The sequence below is a fragment of the Myxine glutinosa genome, chromosome 5 (genome assembly GCF_964187855.1).
Source record: "Myxine glutinosa chromosome 5, kmMyxGlut1.1, whole genome shotgun sequence".
NCBI classification, from domain to species: Eukaryota; Metazoa; Chordata; class Myxini; order Myxiniformes; family Myxinidae; genus Myxine; species Myxine glutinosa.
The window spans coordinates 126112661-126129375 of record NC_136265.1 but is presented as its reverse complement, the minus strand read 5'-3'; the positions used below and the strand labels follow the sequence as shown (position 1 = coordinate 126129375).

Here is a 16715-nt window from a genome sequence, read left to right as displayed (position 1 = left end):
CGATTCCAGGTCAATTTTTGGAAAATCCTTAGTGATGGCCAATTTTCCACACTGGGACATCTTGGACCGTCACGTGACTTCCAGCGAATCAACAGAACGCAATTTCCACCTCCGAACTTGCACGTTCTCTGAAGGAGGAATGATCTAATATTCCTCCTTTTCATTTTCTCACATCCGGTACCCACGTGTTAGCGACGGTAACACTCAATTGGAACCTAAGCTGTGACCCAATTGTCACCCATCTTTGCTCAAATCAAAGCATCCTTCTTACAAAAGTACATCTTACCCTGAATTAAATAAAACTGACAAATATAGTTTGAATGTGTTTATTTGTTATAAAATATACAGATTTATAGTCGTAAGATATAGCAATTTGAAAATGGAGGGTTGGGGTGGGAGGGGGTAAGGAGGGGAGGGGATGGGGAAATGGGTGTAAAATAAATGATGGTGGTGGTTGAATTGAAGATGGACAGGTGTTGAGCTCAGTCTGTGTGGTTGTTTTTAGAGCAAGCGAGAGGGAGTAAGACCAGTGTACGGTTCAAGCAGCATGTCTCCTACTGGTGGATGAATTGAAGAAGAGACCTAGTCCAGCGGAATGGGACGATGAATCACCCTACCTGTGAAACACTAGGATGACAGTTTATAGCTGGGTCGGGATTCGAACCCAGGATAGACAGCTTAGAGGGAGTGTGTGTACCTCTAGAAGTCTAGGCCATCCTATCAGCCCAGAGTTGCAGGTGAAGTTGCTTTTTAATGAGTGATGTCTTGGTACCAGATATGGATCACATGGGGCGTCTTCAACTCCCCCAGTGGACCACACACTACCACCTGTCGTGGAGCCATCAGGTTCTAGTTTACCTTGCATTGTCAGGACTTTTGGATCCTCATGCAAGAATGATGCATTGTGACTGTGCTTTGAGAGTTCAGGATTTGCGGTTCGTGACCTACAAGGAACATTGAGGGACCACCTTCCAGGAGTGCTAAAGTTAACCTGCTGTGGTAATTTAAGATGTGACCTAAATAAATGTGACTGGGTCTTATCCGTTACCACATACACCTCCACAAGATCAATTGATAAATAAATAAATATTTTAAATAATGGCAGTACCAAGAGCGACCGTGTACCTGGACACGGTGATAGGGTCCAACTACGCCTTTGACTTCCGCAGACGAGATCGTTCGCTTTTCTTGCTGGACCCCATACCATGAGCCCGCAATAACTCCGAGTAGCCATGAGTGACCTCATGAAGATCGGATCAAACACTGAAACGTTTCCTCCCCACCTGCTGGTGGATGAATTGAAGAACAGACCTAGTCCAGCGGAATTTTGGGTGGTCCCGCAGCTGCATCCACTTCCATCCTCGTCTTGTGTTATGTGTCCTTTATAATATCGGTAATTGATTGTATACAGATGCGCCAGTGCGGGTCGAGGGACAAAGAGGTAACAATTAAATAAATAATCATGAACGAGCATGTGCACACGTGACATTTCCTACAAGATGGCTGCCGCCCAGAATGGCACCAGGGGCGTGGAAGCTTGCTCGCCTCATTTCGTCTCTACAATCTGAGGCAATCCATTACGAGGAGGACCGCTGGCACGACCGGATGTTTACACGTGAAGAATCGAAATGGTGTTAAATGCCACGTCCTTGCACGTCGTTGCTCCCTGGCAGGGGGAATGTTACGGCAGTGAACAAAACAAAGATGTCAAATGGATGCCGGTGGTCCCAGCGTTTCCATCTTGGGACCGCAGTTCCAATTTGCAATTCGTTGGAAGCACGCACCTGGGCAGAGCAAGACGTTGCTGAGCAGAGACAGACAGATATTTCCGGTGTGCAAAATTGGCCACGGCTGTGCCGCTATGAAACATTTCATCACCCACAAGATCCCCGTGTGACCTACGAAGACCCTTGGTGACTCTGCGTTTCCATCTGGTTGCGACTAAAAAGTGGTTGAGAGGGGGCCGCTTCCGCTGGTGCTCATGTCCTCTACGTGTGGAGGATGATGCAGAAGGCGGCGCACAGGAACAGAGGGACAGGCATGGCTTGATTGGCTGCAACATAAGCAGACATGGAAGGAGACATGCTGTTTGTGATACTACACTCATATCATTGGCTGCCATTTTGCACTTTTTAACATAATTCACAGAATAGTTAGTTGGTGACATCCGATGCACAATGGAGAGATATTTTGTTATCTGTCTGTTTCACCAAATTGTACCTCCATGTTGAAATAGTAACTGAGGTCAAAAAAGAGAAAAGGTCCCTCAAGTGCTCAATGTCCTACAGTAGATAATGAGCACTTACCACAAGGACCCTCAACTGTCAGATACATTGCATTGTGAGGGGGGAAGTCCGTGCCATTATTTTGCTTCTGTTGCTCAAATGGCGACACCTGTGTCACACTGCAGGCCAGAAATGCTCATCAGCAATTCTCCTGGGGTTGGAAAAATGTCTATCAAGACAGTTTGATGACGGTTGTCCGCCATAACCGAAGGAGACAGCATGCTTGTGATTTACCAACTTCTGCTGTGCGTTCGCCCATGGGTTATCGGGGCCAACAAATGGTCCGCAGAGTCTATCGATGGTCCGAAGAGTCTATAAATGGTCCGCAGAGTCTATCAATGGTCCGCAGAGTCTATCGCAGTCTGGAAGGAGGGGAACGGGACCACCTCCTATTACCGTGCTTACCGTGCGAACGAGTCATGAGGCTTGCAGACTTCTCCTTTGCGTCGTTCACCATCCTCAAGCGTTTTATCTTTGACATCTCAAGCTCGGTCTTCCTTTCTCTCGCCCTCTTGATCTCCACTTGCCGTTCCCACAGCTGCTCCCTCTCCATCTGCGTGCTGCGCAGTCTCTGGAGGGTCTGAACTGTGTGCATCACGTCTCCTGAAAGGGAGAGGTACGAGATGGACAAGAGGTGGGTGAAAACATACGGTGAGCGACATGTTGGGTTAAGAGGTGTTTGGGAAGGAAAACTTTTCATCTTACTCGACAAATAAAAGAAGAGAGGGTACGGGGGGGCCAAAAATTACCAGATGATATGGCCATCTTGAGCCTGAGACATTGCCCAAACGATTTCCCTTTCAGTAGAGCTGCAGAATACACAGACATACAAGCACTCGCAACAAATACCGTACAAGTTTGTCGATTACCCGAGTAACCAGTAGAGACATTCATCTGAATGAAAAAGAGAAGGCTACCTCGTTATCTGGACATAAGTCAATTTCTAGTGTAACCTCTGGGTACAAGGTCAATAGGTAAGGTTAAACCGTTAAAATCCGTTATTTACAACTTCATTCGTATGTATTGATGTCACTAACAAGGCCAAGTAAAATAAATTATTAGATTCTCGTCCAGGATTTGCAAATAAAAAGAGGAGGCACCTTACTATTGGATATTTTCCAGATTTTTGATATTTTTTCCAAGATGGCGGCCACATAGTGAAGTCTACCAGACCAAGGACTAGCGGTACCCCACTACCAACACACATTCCATGCAACTATCGGGGACGCTTCTTTGTGGTGGTTGTACCCCTGAACGCAAGTCTGGGGCCAAACCTTCCCCATTCTTCCATGCTGCCTGGATTAGTCAGGGTGGCGCGGTCACGGTCAGAGTGCTGATCGGTCCGCATGGACAGGCCCTTTTTCTTTATCTCTCTCTTTCTAACCCTATCATGGCCCTGACTTCATGAAGGTGGAGGTACACCATCCTAGATGTGGGGGATCTCTGGGTCACTCCTGGGAGATCGATCGGCTGTCTCCGTTCAAGAGAACTGTCCAGGACTATACAACAACAACAACAACAACAACAACATACATCCCACATACCATTAAAAATGACGTTGGTCATATGCCGATACATCAACATCTACTGCAGCAGTGGTACTGTCTACTGTACTCTGCGCTTGTACAGATGTACGTATTGGACCGGTACTAGATATATGCGGACATGCACTACTGACCTGAGCCGTCCAGTTTGGGTTTGGGTTCCATCGAACACCGTTTGAGCATATCATACAACAACAACAACAGGCATTTTGAGGCCATTTTCCCTGCTAGAGTGGGGGTTAGCGGCCCCATGACAATCTTCTCCATTTTGCCCTATTTTCTAAATTTAGCAAATTTTATTTTGCCCATTTCTACATGACAATCTTCTCCATTTTGCCCTATTTTCTAAATTTAGCAAATTTTCTTTTGCCCATTTCCACATGACAATCTTATCCATTTGCCGGATTTTCTAAATTTAGCAAATTTTATTTTACCCATTTCTACATGACAATCTTCTCAATTTTGTCAGACTTTCTACATCAGCATACCATGGTTTAAACATTTTCTGACAGCCTTCAGGAAGCATACACAAATGAAGACCATTTTAAGAGCGAGACCTAATGTACTTCGTCAGTAGCTCACTTAATGCTACTGAGAAAGTTCCTTCTTGAGATCGATAATGCGCACTATCGCTAGAGCAGTAGAGCTTGCTAACTCAACGACACGTACGTACTTGAACATGGTCTCGTGAGTCGTGTTCGCTGAGCGTGCGGTGGTGTGAGCAAGAGTACTTACACATGGGATTGATTGCACTTGCGTGAGCGCTAGGCCTATAGGGAACGCAAAATATATATATCTATTTTTTGTCCGATCTGGAGAGAAAATAGTAAATATCAAAAAAAAAAAGGAGGCGGCCGTCAAAAAGGAAGCGGGCGGGGATGAGAAACGAATAATTTATTTTACCTGGCCAAATAGTTCAACTAGTCTCGATACATGGTTGGTGCTTCAATTCAAAGTAGGCCTAATTTGTGCAAGAACATTTAGACAACGTGCAAGTTTGTTTTTAAGAGCTGAAGTGCGAGTGCAGCGCAATTTCATTACCTCCATCACCAAAGGTGCATGGGGGTGCATGGAGGTTATGTTTTCACCTCTGTCTGTCTGTTTGTTCCTTGCAAAAATCTAAGATTTTACAAGTATATTGGTTTGGTCTTGTGCGTTATTACTTGGCAATTTTTTTTTTTTCACAAGTATGTTGATCACTCCGGTTTGTGTGTTTTTGTTTGTGTGTTTGTGTGTGTGTGTGTGTCTTTGTGTGTGTGTGTGTTTGTGTGTTTGTTTGTGTGTTTGTGTGTGTGTTTGTGTGTGTTTGTTTGTTTGTGTGTGTGTTTCGTTGTGTGTGTTTGGTTGTGTGTGTTTGGTTGTTTGTGTTTGTGTTTGGTTGTGTGTTTGTTTGTGTGTGTGTGTGTGTCTGGTTGTGTTTGTGTGTGTATTTGTGTGTTTGACTGTCCGCTCACTTACAGTCACATGAAAAAGTAAGTACACCCCATGTAAAGTTTTGACTTTTTCAACATATTTCAACATACAGCTATTTGATCTTCATTTCAAACAATATTGATAGATAAAGGTGATATAATATAACAAATATCATGAAACATTTACATTTTGTAGTCCATTGTATAATTTAAATAAACATAAATGCAAATTTCACATGTGGAAAAAGTAAGTACACCCCCACATTTATCACTACTTCAAATACCTAAAATTAGAATCAGGTGCACCAGCTCAGGTGAATGATTAGAACATCGTTAGAGATGATCTTGGAGGAACCTGTCTTATTTAAACCTCAGACATTTAGTTTGGTTTGCTCTTTGTTGTTGAAGTATGTGGCGTCACCATGCCTCGATCAAAAGAGCGCTCTAAGGCCTTCAGAAAGAAAGTTATAGATGCCTACGGGTCTGGGAAGGGATTTAAAAAGATCTCCAAACAATTTGAAATCAATCATTCGACTGTCCGGAAAATCATCTACAAGTGGAGAAGATTCCAAACAACTGCCAACTTGTTCAGGCCAGGCCGCCCCAGCAAGTTCAGCCCAAGAGCAGACCGCAAGATGCTGAAAGAAGTCTCTAAGAACCCCAGAATGTCATCACGGGACCTACAGGTAGCTCTTGCCACTGTTGATGTCAAAGTGCACGAGTCTACCATTAGAAAGAGGCTCCACAAATTTGATCTACATGGGAGGTGTGCCAGGAGGAAACTTTTGCTGTCCAAGAAGAACATCAGGGCAAGACTAAAGTTTGCCAATGAACACCGAGGCAAAGACCAGCACTTCTGGAACAATGTGCTCTGGACAGATGAGTCAAAGGTGGAGCTATTTGGCCACAGTACCAGAAGACATGTTTGGCGAAAACCAAAGACAGCATTTGACCACAAGAACCTGATACCAACTGTAAAGCATGGTGGTGGAAATATTATGGTTTGGGGCAGCTTTGCTGCATCAGGGCCTGGGCAGCTCACCATCATAGAATCCACTATGAATTCTTCATTGTACCAGAGGGTGCTTGAGGATAATGTGAGGCCATCTGTCGGAAAGTTGAAGCTCAACCGAAGGTGGACCTTGCAACATGACAATGACCCTAAACATACCAGTAAATCCACCAAGGAATGGCTGAAAAGAAAGAAATGGAGGGTTCTGGAATGTCCAAATCAAAGCCCGGATCTAAATCCCATCGAGATGTTGTGGGGGGATTTGAAACGAGCTGTGCATGCAAGAAACCCCTCAAACGTCGCACAGCTGAAAGAATTCTGCATGGAGGAGTGGGCAAAAATTTCTCCCAGTCGATGTCAGAGACTGGTAGACAGTTATAAGAAACGCCTACTTGAGGTTGTTTCTGCCAAAGGGGGCAATACCACCTATTGGAGCCAAGGGTGTACTTACTTTTTCCATATTCAAAATTTGCATTTATGTTTATTTAAATTATACAATGGACTACAAAATGTAAATGTTTCATGATATTTGTTATATTATATCACCTTTACCAAAAAGTTTACTAACAGTTAAACATAGGCCAAAGGTCAACAACTTCGGTGAAATTTATAAAATCTGGAATTTTCATCTGATTGACTTGAAATTTGAATGGGATTTTCACACCCTGTCACTGAATTCAACCACCAACTATTTTTGAGGTCAACATAGGCCAAAAGGTCAACTTATTTTCAGGATTTCACAAGTATCATGCTATGCACAACATATTTCTAGTTTGTCTGTCCATTTGTCTATGAGCATGATATCTCAAAAAGTTGTGGAGAGATTCAGACGAAATTTTGTGGGCAGGTTGGGTGTGTGACAAGGACAAAATGATGAGATTATGGTGAAGATCCATGAATTTTTTGAAGTGCTTCTTCACCATTGAGTGATGGTGCCAAAAACGATATATAGCATGATATTTCAAAAACTTGTGGATGATTTTGTTCGATGAAGAGAACAAGCCGATTCGATTTTGGTTCATGTCAGATCCAGATCCGACCAATCAGTGGGATACAAAACGTAAACTGTTCAGCCTGGTGGAGGTATACGATCTACCGAGTAACGTTCTAGTTCGACGAGCAATGCAGACACCGATGACGTCCATGTATGGCCAAATACAGTACAATCCATGAATCAACATTCCAGCAAAAGCAAAGCCATATATTGGAACAGCATGAGGTGTGAAGAGCATGAGGTGTGCGAGCAGAGGACCTGCGGGTCACTCACAACGACTGTGTAGTAGTTGACACTTACATATGTAGTGGTATTCCCTTCCGGGAATGAATTCGGCTCCCAAGGAGAATGGTGTGAAGAGCTGGATTTTCTCAATAAATTGCCTCTTCCTCCATTTAGCCCTGCTCCACGACTGCGTCTCCTCATCTTCACCTCCATATTCCTTCTTTGGCGGCCCAGCAACCATCTGCATGCTCGTTTCCTTCTCCATCGCCATCATTTTATTACCGTCGCCCAATCTTTCTCGTCTTTCTGCATCCTTGAGTGGTCTCAGCCTTTCCCATCGTGCTTCAACCCGTCTCCTCTCCGTCCTGCCGTTGCCGCTTTTCAATCCGGCTCCCTTGGCCCAACCGGTCTCCTCACCACTGGAGTCGGCACACCTGAACCGAACAAATGCTGGCGCCGAAACATCACACGATTTATAACCGATCTCTGGAACCAGGTAGATCGTGGTCTGTTTGTCCACATCTTCAGATTGCGTCCTCGATTCCTCACTGTGATGTCCGAAGCCGTCCGACACGCGTACAACCGGACACATAAATTTGACGTAGTCTCCTAAGGTGACGTGAAGGGTGTAGCCAGCTGTATGGAGCCTGTACAGGTGGTAGGTTGGAAATAAAAAATAAATAATTATATGGTTACAACTTTAAATAAACTACAGCAACAAGGAAAATCATCAGAATCGTTTCCTTACGTATAACTTATCACAAATCTGTCCAAATAGCCGTCTTTGCAGGGCCTACGTTTAGAGTTAGACGTTTTTGCTTGTTTTGTCCAGAATCGATCAGCTGACATTAACAAAACTACCTCGAATTTATTGGAGGATTTGCTGACGTCGTGCATGGCCAGATCTGGTACAATGGTTAATACTATTGGTCGGTTGCGTTTGTTATTCTTTGGTTTGTTTGTCACTCGCCTACAGGTCACAATTCCAAACCGATCGTCATGAGACTTCACCAAGTCGTAGAGGTCGTCACAACTGAGAGGCATATTGATTGAGGTCAAAGGTCATCTGGAGGTCAAATTTCTAAAATCGCCATTTTTTATCCGATTGACTTGAAAGTTGAACAGCATTTGCATATCGCCTCACTGAATTGGGAAACCAACTATTTTTGAGGTCAAAGGTCACCTGGAGGTCGAATTTCTAAATCCGATTGACTTGAAAAATTTAACAGCATTTGTATATTGAGTCAATAAATTGAGAACCCACTATTTTTGAGGTAAAAAGATCAAAGGTCAACTCGAGGGCAAACTTCCAAAATCATCAATTTTTATCTGAAAACCCATCAATTTTCATCCGATTGACTTGAAAATTGAACAGCATTTGCACCGAGCCACTAAATAGGAAAACCAAGTATTTTTTAAGTCATAAGGTCAAAGGTCAACTCAAGGTCAAACTTCCAAAATCATCAATTTTCATCTGAAAACCCATCAATTTTCATCATTGACTTGAAAATTGAACAGCATTTGCACTGAGCCACTAAATAAGAAAACCAAGTATTTTTGAAGTCATAAGGTCAAAGGTCAACTCAAGGTCAAACTTCCAAAATCAATTTTTATCTGAAAACCCATCAATTTTCATCATTGACTTGAAAATTGAACAGCATTTGCACCGAGCCACTAAATAGGAAAACCAAGTATTTTTGAAGTCATAAGGTCAAAGGTCAACTCAAGGTCAAACTTCCAAAATCATCGATTTTCATCTGAAAACCCATCAATTTTCATCCGATTTACTTGAAAATTGAACAGCATTTGCACAGTGCTTCACTAAATTGGGAAACCAACTATTTCTAAGGTCAAACTTCCAATATCATCATTTTTCATCTGAAAAAGCATCACTTTACATCCTATTAACCTGAGGTTTGATCAAGATCGTCAATTTTAATCTTGATAAAATGGACAATTTGATGGATCAATGGCAAGCTTTTTTGGGGGGGGGGGGGGGAGATTTTCCAAGCATCGTGCTCTGCATGACGTCTTCTTGTTATTCTGTCTGTCTGTTTGTTTGTTTGTCACTCACCTACAGGTCACAATTCGAAACTGATCGTCATGAAAATTTACCAAGTTGTAGAGGTAGTCTCAACTGAGAAGCCTATTCATTTTGAGGTCAAAGGTCATCTTGAGGTCAAATTTCTAAAATCATTATTTTTATCCGATTGGCTTGAAAGTTGAACAGCATTTGCATATTGAGTCACTGAATTTGGAAACCATCTATTTTTGAGGTGAAAGGTCAACTCAAGGTCAAACTTCAAAAATCATCAATATTCATTTGCAAAATCATCAATTTTCATCCAATCAACTTGAAAATGAAAGAGCAATTGCATAGTGCACTGAATTGGAAAAGCAACTGTTTTTTGAGGTGAAAAGGTCAAAGGTCAACTCAAGGTCAAACTTGTAATATCAATTTCCATCTAAAAAAAAGAATGAATTTTCATCTGATTCACCTGAGCATTGATTAAGATCATTAATATTATTCTTATTGAAATGGACAAGTTGAAGTATCCATGGCAACTTTTTGTGGTTGCGGGGGGCGGGGGTGGGGAGGGGTTACCTTTCTTGTTTTTTTTATTTGTTGTTGCAGTGTTTTGACACAGAATTAGAAATCTCATATCTACTCATGACTGGCTGAGTGGACCAGTCTGGTATTATTCCGACACAGGTGGGGTTTTAACTCAGGGCCCCAAGAGCCTAAGCCAACCGCCTTCACCATTAAGCCACCACAGAGCATAATCTGATGATTGATAAAATAATCTTTTAGTCCCTATTTGGACATCTTGGAACTTCACCTAGGTCACTTCTGAGGCATGATGGCTTTGAGATATGTGCACTTGCCTTGCAATTGATCTGTCTTACCTGGGTTCGAATGTGGACCCCGCGCAGGCCGAGCTAAGCATTAGTGTCCGCCGACCAATGGAAGGACGTTAAGTCGGAACACCAGTCTGCTAGAATTAGTCATTGGTGGACGTAAAAGATCCCACGTGTCTTTCACAAAGAGGTGGCGAGTCATCGCTGATACCCTGAACCAATTACAAATTATTGGCAAAATCTGCTTCAGCCAAATGTCAGCCCAGGTGGTTCGTAAAAGACCTGGGCCAAAATCGTTGGAGCCATGAAAGTAGTAGAACAAGTAGTAGTACTAGTAGTCATAGAAGTAGTCCAAATCATTTCTGCCAAAGTATGTTGTTGGATGTGTTAGACAATCCTCCAGTTGCAGTTATATCACCATATTAGCAATTAATGGTTTGTGCAATTTCAACATAATCATTGAGATATTTCTCCGAAATAACCTCAGAGTGGGTCCAGGCGTCCGTCCATCCGTCCGTTAACATTTGACTAAAACATCTTCTTCTCACAAACTACCCGACCAATATGGACCAAATTTGGTACGATGCATCAGGAGAGCAAGGTCTCACGGGGTTGTGCTTCCCATCCAGATGCGCCTCCTATAAAGGGGTTGAAAAGGGGGGTTGCCCCAAATATTGGTATTTTATTCAAAAATCTTCGTCTCAGAAACCACGACACAGATCCGGACCAAACTCACCACGAGGCATCGTGACCATGCCCTCACCTTAAGTTGTGCTCCCCATGAACGTCTCTCCCCGGAAAGGGGAGGGGGGGGGAGGAAGGGGCCTCTCCCCCAAATCACTCATTTTCACTAAAACATCTTCACAAATACCTGAGCGATACTGACCAAATTTGGTACAATTCATCAAGACAGTAAGGTCCCATGGGGTTGTGCTCCTCATGAACGTATCTTCCCGGAAAGGGGGGGGGGGGGGCAAGGGGCCTCTCCGCCAAATCACTCATTTTCACTAAAACATCTTCTCTACAAATACCTGAGTGACACTGACCAAATTTGGTACAATTCATCAAGACAGTAAGGTCCCATGGGGTTGTGCTCCTCATGAACGTATCTCCCCGGAAAGGGGGGGGGGGGGCAAGGGGCGTCTCCGCCAAATCACTCATTTTCACTAAAACATCTTCTCTACAAATACCTGAGTGACACTGACCAAATTTGGTACAATGCATCAAGGCAGTAAGGTTCCATGGTGTTGTGCTCCTCATGAACGTATCTCCCCGGAAAGGGGGGGGGGGGGCAAGGGGCCTCTCCGCCAAATCACTCATTTTCACTAAAACATCTTCTCTACAAATACCTGAGTGACACTGACCAAATTTGGTGCAATGCATCAAGACAGTAAGGTCCCATGGGGTTGTGCTCCTCATGAACGTATCTCCCCGGAAAGGGGGGGGGGGGGCCCAAGGGGCCTCTCCGCCAAATCACTCATTTTCACTAAAACATCTTCTCTACAAATATCTGAGTGACACTGACCAAATTTGGTGCAATGCATCAAGACAGTAAGGTCCCATGGGGTTGTGCTCCTCATGAACGTATCTCCCCAGAAAGGGGGGGGGGGGGCTAAGGGGCCTCTCCGCCAAATCACTCATTTTCACTAAAACATCTTCTCCACAAATACCTGAGCGATACTGACCAAATTTGGTACAATTCATCAAGACAGTAAGGTTCCATGGGGTTGTGCTCCTCATGAACGTATCTCCCCGGAAAGGGGGGGGGGCCAAGGGGCCTCTCCCCCAAATCACTCATTTTCACTAAAACATCTTCACAAATACCTGAGTGACACTGACCAAATTTGGTACAATTCATCAAGACATTAAGGTCCCATGGGGTTGTGCTCCCCCATCCAGATCTGCCAATTTATAAGGGGTTAAAATGGGGAGGGTCTCAGGATTTATTTTTAAAATCTTCTCAGAAACCGTGGGGAAATAACCGTTCGTCCCCCACGGAGCAAATTTTTTAAAATAACAGCAACAAAAAAAATGCAGTTTTTTTTAATGTGCAAACGTTACTGTGACCTATGACCTTTGTGCAAAGTATAAAAATTAATGAACAAAACATTTTGTGAGCGAAAGATGCGAATCGAAGGAAGATTGCGCAATTTCTCCAATTCCTCCCTAGTCCACCAAAAGGATAGGTGTGGGCCTGTGATAGGTGTGGTGCATGGTACCTATACCTGTTTACACCAGCCAGCGCCTGTGAACGTGAGACTCGAGGGAGAGGGTTGCCATGACATTAGTAGCACTCATTTGCACTAGGCCTTACCTCGTTCTGCTTGCGCTCCACATACACTGCACCTGTTACAGGTGCGAGTTGGTTGCGGTTTTGGACAGATTGCACACAAGGCCTCACGCTGGGCCTACAAGTACAAGGATAAGATCCGGGGGGATCTTAGTAGGCCTACTGTTGCTCGGTCAGTGCAGTCTGGCCTAATGGAAACTCCTCTCATCTGAGGCCTTTCATGGAAGTTGGGCAATTGATTCAATGCTTGCATGTCAAACTACATCATTGTGAGAAGAAGAATACTGATGTTCAACATGGAGGCATTTTTGGATTTGAATCCAGGTCCAGATCATCCAGATCATCATGGGCCAAAACGAGCGAGAACATCTTCATAAGGAAACAGGTTCAACCCAAGTAAGGGCATCAGCGGGATGTTATCTTGATGGGTCACACCATGAAATTGCTGCTTCATGTAGAAACCAATGGCTCGTGTTTGTCACTTTTACCACCTGAACCCGAATACGACCACAAGACCTTCACCTGGACTCGTCTTCAGACTTTTCTTTATATCCGAGGAGGAGAGCCAAGCAGAAAGGAGTTCGAGTTGGACAAGGAGCACAACGACAATATGGTGGAGTTTGTTCAGCACGAGGCGCGAAGGGTGGAGGAGGGTGGAGGAGGGTGGGGGAGGGAGAGTTGTTAAATGTGATAATTAACGTAATGAGGACGTGACAACTCCCCAGAGAGAAAACCCGAGTCTTTGCATCCACACAATCCCATCCTTCATCTCTCTTCTGTGAGTGTGTGTCTGTGTGTGTGTATGTCTCTGTGTGTGTATGTCTGTCTGTGTCTGTGTATGTCTGTGTCTGTGTATGTCTGTGTTTGTATATGTGTGTCTATGTGTGTATGTGTATGTCTGTGTGTGTATGTCTGTGTGTGTGTATGTCTGTGTCTGTGTATGTCTGTGTATGTCTGTGTCTGTATATGTCTGTGTATGTCTGTGTCTGTGTCTGTGTATGTCTGTGTCTGTGTAGGTCTGTGTCTGTGTCTGTGTCTGTGTATGTCTGTGTCTGTGTATGTCTGCGTCTGTGTATGTGTCTGTGTCTGTGTATATCTGTGTTTGTATATGTGTGTATATGTGTGTATGTGTATGTCTGTGTGTGTATGTCTGTGTGTGTATGTCTGTGTGTGTATGTCTGTCTGTGTATGTCTGTGTGTGTATGTCTGTGTGTGTATGTATATGTGTGCATGTGTCTGTCTGTGTATGCATGTATGTGCGTGCGTGTGTGTGTGTGTGTGTGTGTGTGTGTGTGTGTGTGTGTGTGTATGTGTGTGTGTGTCTTTTTCCAGTTTTCACAAATCAGATATTCAAATCCTAATCAAATTGAGTACCTTCGTATTATGAAGAAACTTTTCTGTGTTCCACATTTAAAAGTACATGATGTCCTTAAGTTAGAAAGCAGCCGTGGGATTGGTGGGCAACCAGATCAACCAGCTGGAGGATTCACAGGTAACCAGATCATGCCACCATGGGATTTGCAGGCTACTGGATCAACCAAAAGTGGGATTTGCATGCAACCAGATCGACCAACCATGTGATTCGTGGGCAACCTCATCGACCAACTGTGGGATTCATGGGCAACCAGATCAACCAACCATGGGATTAATCGGCTACCAAATTACTACAATTTCTACAAATCCTCCCCCCCCCACCCCCCCCCTTCCCACGCCTCCTGCCCCCAAGCCCTCTCCCTCCCACAGATCTCCCGATGTCCCTGCTCTCAAATGTTGTGTTTGTGTGCTTCCCCTTCTCTCCCCATCTTGTTTACCGCTCCCCATATCATATACTTTGTGTGTGTTTGATTTGTTTGTGCGATAAATGTTATTTTCACGAGCCTCGATCCTGTATACAAAAATGGAATTGTGGGATTATAAGATTACTACAGACCCAACCATGAGATTGTCAGACTACCAAATAATAGTAGGGCTGACATTGCGCTCGCATATGTACCAGATCACTAGAACCCGCTGTGGGTTTCGAAAGTTAATAGATTGAACGATCTGGACAAATGTCTTGATCCTGCGAAGCTCCTGAAGCACCATCTTCCTCTTCCTGCAGAAGCCTCAACCTTCCTCCTCTTTTACATCGGATACTTCCTTTTGTGTAGCTTTGAGTAGAGAAGGGGGTTTTCCCAGCTCGAATTCCAGGAACAGAAATCTGTTTTCTTTCTCACAATATTGAAATAGTAAAGAAAGATATTTAATAAAAGCCCTTGAGGGGCACAAAACCAGATCCAACCCAGAGAATCAAGGTGAAAAAGGCCACCCTGTGACCGATGTGGCACGACTGTTGGCGACAGGGTTGCCACTTCTTCAGTGGCCATCCCATCACCTGTGAGGTTGTAAAAAAATTATAGAGGGAAGAAGAAGAAGAAGCCTTTTTGCACAGAACAATTACCCAAGTCAGGTAGATGCCAGTGACTCGTTGTTGATCTTCACCTACGTGCCCCTTGCATACCACGTTTTCATTGCAGGCAAATCTGCAGAAAGAGCAAGGTTGAAGCGTCTCAATACGCAGAACACCAGCGTGACATGGAGGACGCGGGCGGAATGTGGCCCACATCTGTTACAGGTCCCTGAACCCAACTAAGGCAAATCGTTTGTGCCAGGAGAAATGGTTGCCATGACTTTAAACACAACCAAATTGGATAACTTCTCTCTCTCCCATATCATCCCTGAGACCCTAATTAGATGCGGGCTAACCACAGGTAATTAGTATTTCACACGGACCAGCCATGCCACACGCCTTCTTGCACCTTCCTCGTTTGCCTTTGCCCATGTCACGCTCCAGTTTCCTTTCAATTGCCACTCCAACTCATTTTATCCCATTGAAGCGTTTCTTGTGCTAGAGGGGTGACACCACCCTCACCCCTTTCCTCCCATCGATACATTATCTTTGAAGGATTCCTTCCACGACTACATTCTCACTTCCATAACTCAAGAATAACCCTCTTCATCCATATTCGGCAGGGATGTTGGCACGGCTCTGCCATGACAAGCCCATCATATCCGCCAATCCTGGGTCCTCGTTCACCTGCACCTTCCCCACCTAAACTGAGCACTCTCTCGTTCCACTGTATTGCCCTCCAGCCTCCATCTTCTTTTCTCAAGTGACCCAAGGATCTCAAAAGGGATTTTTACAACCTGCACGATGAGTCCACGAAGATAACGCTGTTGTACTTCGACACCAATCACAATGGCGTTGGGCAAATCTATCTAACGGGCAAATAAGCAGGACGACCCATATCCTCATTCTTCTCAAAGTGCCCGAAATCATCGGTGTACCCATTTGGCCATAAACAACAACTCAAATGAGTTATTCATTTTTAGTGCAAACAACTCCCTCCTTTTCCAAAACCATCTCCTGAACATCTCACCTTGAATTGCTGCTGTTCCAAAAGACCACGTGCTGTGCCTTGCCGCCTTTAACTCGAACGGGTGTCCATAAATTGGCGGCCGGTTGTTCCTCGGACCATCCGGCCACCCAGTGGTCCCAAGAGCCCTTGCCGTTGTGCCCGGTGACTGGACCCTGCATGACCTTGCGCGTCTTCACTCGAGCCCAACCGCTTTGGACTTCTCCCATCGTCAGATGCAGGAGCACCGAGAGGTGCACCAACGCCAAACACCGCATCGTCTCCGGTTATCTTTACGTTTATAACCACCAATCCCCTATAGCTCACAAAACCATGTACTACTCGAGCACCTCCTGAGCAACTGTTGTGAGATGAAACGATCTCTTCGAATTAGACATTTGCTGGGCGGGGCATACCTTTCACCATCCAATCAGAACGCGATCATCATCGCATGGCCACGCCTACCCGCGTCGATCCTCGTTAGGGAAATGTAACAGTTCAAACGTGTTTGTTTGTATACCCAGGCCGATCGCAGGTGAGGGCAGAAAAATGCACAGCAGTTTGGACAAACTCCATTCGTAAGAGTTTTCATGTTCGTAGAATACAGAGATTGTTTCAAATTTGTTAGTTGTCCCATCGAAACCCCTGGCTCATGTTGCTGGGGGGACTCGAGTTCAAATCCCATACATGGCGCACATC

At 44.4% G+C, this 16715-nt stretch overlaps 1 protein-coding gene across 1 annotated transcript; it reads right to left on the bottom strand.

Annotated features, from left to right (window-relative positions):
• Window positions 1-1779: 1779 nt before the first annotated feature.
• Window positions 1780-16294, bottom strand: LOC137428399 (uncharacterized). The gene is made up of 5 exons (XM_068118321.2): window positions 16041-16294; window positions 7548-8119; window positions 3035-3094; window positions 2691-2888; window positions 1780-2053 (listed from the first exon to the last, which is right to left on the bottom strand). Exons 1-5 carry the CDS (start codon window positions 16292-16294, stop codon window positions 1989-1991), a joined length of 1149 nt encoding a protein of 382 aa, XP_067974422.1. The 3' UTR covers window positions 1780-1988.
• Window positions 16295-16715: the final 421 nt, after the last annotated feature.

Bases quoted from the DNA above. Each gene is read 5' to 3' on its own strand.
- LOC137428399 (XM_068118321.2), bottom strand. From the start codon at position 16,294: ATGCGGTGTTTGGCGTTGGTGCACCTCTCGGTGCTCCTGCATCTGACG. The intron at 3,095-7,547 runs GTAAGTGTCAAC...TGTATTCTGCAG, and splicing joins AAGGGAATACCACTACATAT to CTCTACTGAAAGGGAAATCG. The intron at 2,054-2,690 runs GTAAGCACGGTA...CTTATGTTGCAG, and splicing joins CCTCATGACTCGTTCGCACG to CCAATCAAGCCATGCCTGTC.